The sequence below is a fragment of the Cebus imitator genome, unplaced genomic scaffold (assembly GCF_001604975.1).
Source record: "Cebus imitator isolate Cc_AM_T3 unplaced genomic scaffold, Cebus_imitator-1.0 Scaffold234, whole genome shotgun sequence".
Lineage (NCBI taxonomy): Eukaryota > Metazoa > Chordata > Mammalia > Primates > Cebidae > Cebus > Cebus imitator.
The window spans coordinates 2,571,464-2,577,273 of record NW_016107549.1 but is presented as its reverse complement, the minus strand read 5'-3'; the positions used below and the strand labels follow the sequence as shown (position 1 = coordinate 2,577,273).

Here is a 5,810-nt window from a genome sequence, read left to right as displayed (position 1 = left end):
TAGACTGCAATTATGGATGATTTATTCACCAAACCACAGTTGACTCTTCAACAACACAGGTTTGAACTCTATAGATCTCCTTATATACAAATTTTTGTCAGAATCTGCTACTACTGAAACAGCAAGACCAACCCCACCTATTATTCAGCCTACTCAATGTGAAGACAATAAGGATGACAACATTTATGATGTTCCAGACTGCAAATGTTACAAATTCTTGCTCACAAAGTTGAACCTTTCACTGTATCTAGGAACTGAATTTAGTTAGGGGCCCCACTAACATAATGAAATCGTAAATATGGTTTCCCTTCCTTTTGATTTTCTGATTAACACTTTTCTCTGCCTTAGTTTATTGTGAGAAAACAATATGTAATGTATATGACATGCAAAATATGTTTTAATTGAATGTTTATCTTACCAGCAAGGCTTCTGGTCAACAGTAGGCTATTAGTAGTTAAGTTGTTGGGGGAGAAAAAAGTTATTTGAAGATTTGTGACTGCATTGAGGGCTGTTGCTTCTAATCCCTGCATTGTTCAAGGGTCAAACGTATTTCCCTTATATTCTAAATCTTTGAACAGCATTGGTGACCAAGAAACAGATACCTGCAATTGACTAAGTAAAGACATGATGTCACCCTTACTTATACTGGTCTAGGTTCCGGATGGTTTCCTGTAGCACATCTCTGTAGAGACTCCTCTATGGTGGACCTAACAATGCCCACTCCTCCCAGGTAAAAGTTCACAGCCACATCCTCAAAGGCCACTGAGTCCTGAAACACCCCACATGTGCAGAGGAGGAAAACTGAAACTGACAGCACTGGGAATCTGTACTCACTACGTAAATGTCACATGATGCTGTGGTGACCAAGCATTTATGCAATGACATGGTAATCCAACTCTTACCCTCTTTCTAAACTCATTTTCTCCCAGAATGCAATTCTAATGCTGGAATTAAATGTGTTTGGTAAAATAACAGTGAAATAAGAAAATGCCACTCCTTGGTGAGTTAAAGGAGTGACATCTATTGCCTAGATCGTCCCTAATATCCATTTGTACAGGGTATCTGTAGTTCCTGATGTGACAAAGTCCTCCTACCTAATGGGCAGAAGAGTTAACATCAGCAGTCCTGACACTGCATATTGCTACAAATGCTTGCTCACAAAGTTGAACCTTTCACTGTTTCTAGGAACCAAATTTAGTTAGGGGCCCCACCAACATAACCAATAATAGAGACTGAGTATCCCTTAACTATGTAAAAAATGTGGCATCTGGCCGGGCGCGGTGGCTCACCCTTGTAATCCCAGCACTTTGGGAGGCCGAGGCGGGTGGATCATGAGGTCAAGAGATCGAGACCATCCTGGTCAACATGGTGAAACCCTGCCTCTACTAAAAATACAAAAATTAGCTGGGCATGGTGGCGCACGCCTGTAGTCCCAGCTACTCGGGAGGCTGAGGCAGGAGAATTGCTTGAACCCAGGAGACGGAGGTTGCGGTGAGCCAAGATCGCGCCATTGCACTCCAGCCTGGGTAACAAGAACGAAACTCCGTCTCAAAAAAAAAAAAAAAAAAAATATGGCATCTGCTCCCATGGAACATTCCCATGTTCCCCCTGAGAGTTCAGAATTTTGTGATATGCTTGGCAGAGGGAGCAAACTTGATTATTCACTGCTAGGTTTGAATGTTTGTCCCCTCCAAAATGCTAGTTAAGACATAATCCTCAATGTGGCACTAATGAAAGGCGAGGCCTTTAAGAGGTGAGCAGGTCTAATGGGTTCAGATTTCATGAATAAATTAATCCATTCATGAATTAATGGCTTACTGAATTAATGAGTTATCTCAGGAGTGTGACTTGATGGCCATATTAAAAAACAAAAGGGATCTGAGCTAGCAAATTCAGCCCATTCTCCATGTAATACCTTCAACCACCTAGAAACTCTGCATAGTCCCCATGACCAGGAAGGCTCTCACCAGATGAATCCCATTTACCCTTGTACTTGCTAGGCTCCAGAACTATAATAATTAAATATTGTTTTTTGTTTTTTGGCTTTTTTTTAGGTGTAGTCTCAATCTGTTGCCCAGGCTGGAGTGCAGTGGCATGATCTTGGCTCACTACAACCTCTGCCTCCTGAGTTCAAGTGATTCTCCTGTCTCAGATTCCCGAGTAACTGGGACTACAGGTACATGCCACCACGCTCAGCTAATTTTTGTATTTTTAATAGAGACAAGGTTTCATTATGTAGGCCAGGCTGGAAGAAATAAATATTGTTTTTTAAATAAGTTACTCAGCTTTCAGGATTTTGTTATAAGCAACAGAAGACATATTAAGACAAACATGAAAAAACCATGCTGAGCACTGGGTCTCTTATGAGCTTTTTTTGGTAGATAACACTTTCCACATTTTGTCACAACTTGTTACTTGAGGGATAAAGTCCATCCAATCTGAATACACTACAGAAGAACATTTGGAAGGTGGCATCTGCTTTTCTCTAGACCAAATTTAGTTAAGTATGACAAAAGACTAATGAAAGCCATCTCACTATCCCAATGGAAAATGAAGCTTTTTGTTGGATAGTAACAAAGTAAAAGAAAGAAGGAAAAAGTTCGTACATGTTCTTGGAAAGGACTCAATATCACCTTTCATAAATATCTATGCTAGTCCCTAAATCCCTATAACAGATGTTTTAGTAGTGAACAAAAATTACATTACCAAATCTAGTAAGGATCACAAATGTCTAAAAGTGAGAAAAATGTTAGAACAGAAACATAAAATCTTGCCTGGAATACATAAAGGATTCAATGGTGCAATATGCAAGACACTATTAATTAAGAGATAAACAAATAGGAATAGGAAAGTGAACAATGGCAGGAAAACCTAGCAGAGATTTTTTTGTCTTGTTTTGTTTTTTGAGACAGAGTTTCACTCTTGTTGCCCAGGCTGGAGTACAATGGCTCAATCTCGGCTCACTGCAACCTCCACCTCCCAGGTTCAAGCAATTCCTCTGCCTCAGCCTCCTAGTTGTAGCTGGGATTACAGGCATGTGCCACCACTCTTAGCTAATTTTGTATTTTCAGTCATGGCTAGAGTGGCTGGGATGCAGGGGACCAAGTCCCTAGATTGTACACAACAGAGGGACCTTGGGCCTGGACCAGGAAACCATTTTTTCCTCCTCAGCCTCTGAGCCTGTGACAGGAGGGGCCACCATTAAGACCTTTGACATGCCCTGGAGACATTTTCCCCATTTTCTTTGACAATTAACATTTGGTTCTTCTTGTCACCATAGTTGCCAGTTCCCAATTCATAAGGCTTTAAAAAAAGAGAGAGAGAGAGAGAGATATGGGGTTTTACCACGTTGCTCAGACTGGTCTTGACCTCTTGAGCTCAAGCAATCCACCCAGCTCAGCCTCCCAAAGTGGTGAGATTGCAGGCATAAGCCATAGTGCCTGGCCTCATATGCTTTTATATCTGGTATTCTTCATACAAATATGAAGGTGAATGTTTTCAAATTCAAAGTCTAATGTCTCAGCCTTTGATTGGAGCATTTAATTCAATAACATCTAAACCTTGATGGAAGGAGCGTTTCCACACTGTGTTTAGGAGATGGGAGGGCAAACTGAACTTCCAGAGTTAAACTCATTGGTGTCCCTGACAAATCCCCAGGTTCTGATCCACCGTAGGGCTCCATTTCAGGAATTATCGTCTGCCATCCAAGCTTTGGAATATGTGTGGTCTCCTGAAAGGGGTTACTTGTGAACTATGGCTGCAGCAGGCTGCTTATCTGAGCTAGTTTAAGTTTTTGCCTTATAAAATATTGCCGCCATATAATTCCAGTTTTTCCACACATTTAACAATTTTATTTTGTTGGAGTGTTTTTATCTTCTGCACTGAAAATTAGTAGATTGAGAGATAAGGTGGTAGAAAGGCTTGGCCTATGCAGCCAACAGCCTCATCCAAAACTCCTGATCCCTGGAGGACATCAGGCCCTCTTTACTGCTGCAGTGTGGCCTCAGCTCCCTTCCTGCTCTCAAATCAGGGGACAGCTCCACTTGACAGTGAGTCAGGAATTTCCTGCACAGACTTGTGAGTCCCTGTCCAGGAGGAAGAAGGAGAAAGGCCCCTTTGAGTACAATCAGGACATACTGCCTAAATGCAAATGTCCCCTGGGAGGGGGTCAGGTCACAGCGCAGGGAGGAAGCTAGTCCTGTCAAGGCCTCTGTCTGGAACCTGTTTATCAGACTCTACCCGGTAGATCGCATCTTCCGTTACTCAGTCCCCGGGGGAGGGACCTGGCGCACTATCCAATCAGGGCCGCGGGGCGGGGTCGTGGGAACTGTCAATCAGGCGCGCTACCCGGAGGAGGGTGCAAGGTTCAAAGAGCCCGCCGAGTCTTCTCCACGCCCCTGCGCTGGGCCCCGGGTTCCGTCGCTGAGAAACGCCCTGGAACGTCTGTGGCAGCCTTTGTTGCGCTGGGACCCGCACTGACAGCGGGGAGTCAGAGGGGGGAACCTGGACACCGGAAGCCGGGAAATGGTGAGTGTGTGAGGGCCGGTGTCCCGACGCGTGAGAAAAGAGACTGGTTGGAACCGGCCGGAACCGGCTGTGGTGGCACCGGGGCTTCCCCACCGGCGACACCCTGGCGCAGCTCGGCCCTCGGTCCCTTCGGCCGCTGGGTGGGGCTGGGCTGGCAGCCGGGACCCCGGGCGTCCTGTCTTGTCCCTGCGCGGCGACTGCGGCCCGGGCCCCCGCGCCCTAGATGGGCAGCTCCGCGCCCGCAGCCTCACGTCTCCCCAGACTGCCCGGCTGTAACCAACACAGGTTCGCGGCCCGGGTCACTGTACCGAGACGCTGAGGGCTGCAGCAGAAACAATAGGGGGAGAGGGAGAACACCCCAGATCCGCCTCCCTGAGAGATTTGGGGATGGGGTGTTTAGGGGTCTGGACGGGGGCGGCTGCGGTGTGGGGTCGCAGATTGGTGGGGAAGTGAGGGGTGAATCCTGGGACGGGAGGTGAAGAAACAGCATTCTCCTGCTGAGTGGGCTCCCTTGTGGGGTCTTCAGCCTGCTTCGCGCCAACCTTTCCGCTGGAATTCAGGTTCTCAGAAAGAACTCAGCCGACTCTTGAGCAACTGTCAGAGACCTTGTGAAGCCGGCTGTCAGTGTCTGCTGTGACCTGACTCTCAGGGAGGCGGCCCCAGTGAGGTAACGGGGCTGAGGGCACCTGGTTAATATCAACTGCAATCTCACGTCCCTCCTGGCTCGCAGTTCCTGTGAACCCAGTGAAGAGGCTGCACGGTGACGATGGTAGGGTCACCAGGCAGAATCCAGACTCGTGTGTGGGGTTTGTGGGTGGGAGGAGCTGTGATCTGTGTGGTCCCTTGTCCCTTCTTTCGTCCGAAGGGCGATCGATTCCCCTCCAAGTCTTCCAAAGATGTGAGCAGCAGGGTCTCAAATCTATCACTGTGTTCTCTCATTCTAACTCCTCCTAGGGCCGACAGTAAATCCCTTGGCTTCCAGAGCCTTCCTCAGGCTAACTTTCTCTCCTCAATTCACAGCAACTTTATGAACTATTTGTGCCCCAGTTTATATTTCAAAAGAGGCAAGTATTTTCATTGTCATTTTGTTTGTACATGGCAATATGTGGTTCTTTATAAAAGGTTTTGTGTTTGTGAACATTTCACATGTGAGGAAGCAGAGAAAAACCACCTGGTACTTTGCTGTAAAAAAAAAAAAAAAAATTAATAAATAAAACTTTTGTGGCTGTCCTCCCTTCATCATCCCTAGACAGAGATTCCTTTTGAGAATGTTTTTAGATTAA

The 5,810-nt window shown here is 46.1% G+C and overlaps 1 protein-coding gene across 1 annotated transcript in view; it reads left to right on the top strand.

Moving 5' to 3' along the window:
* The first annotated feature begins 4,325 nt into the window (after positions 1-4,325).
* Positions 4,326-5,810, top strand: part of ZNF441 (zinc finger protein 441) — a 14,222-nt gene continuing 12,737 nt past the window's right edge. The window contains exon 1 of the mRNA XM_017497831.2: positions 4,326-4,527. Coding sequence (XP_017353320.1) covers positions 4,525-4,527 — 3 coding nt within the window. The 5' untranslated portion in view covers positions 4,326-4,524. The remainder of the gene's footprint in view (positions 4,528-5,810) is intronic.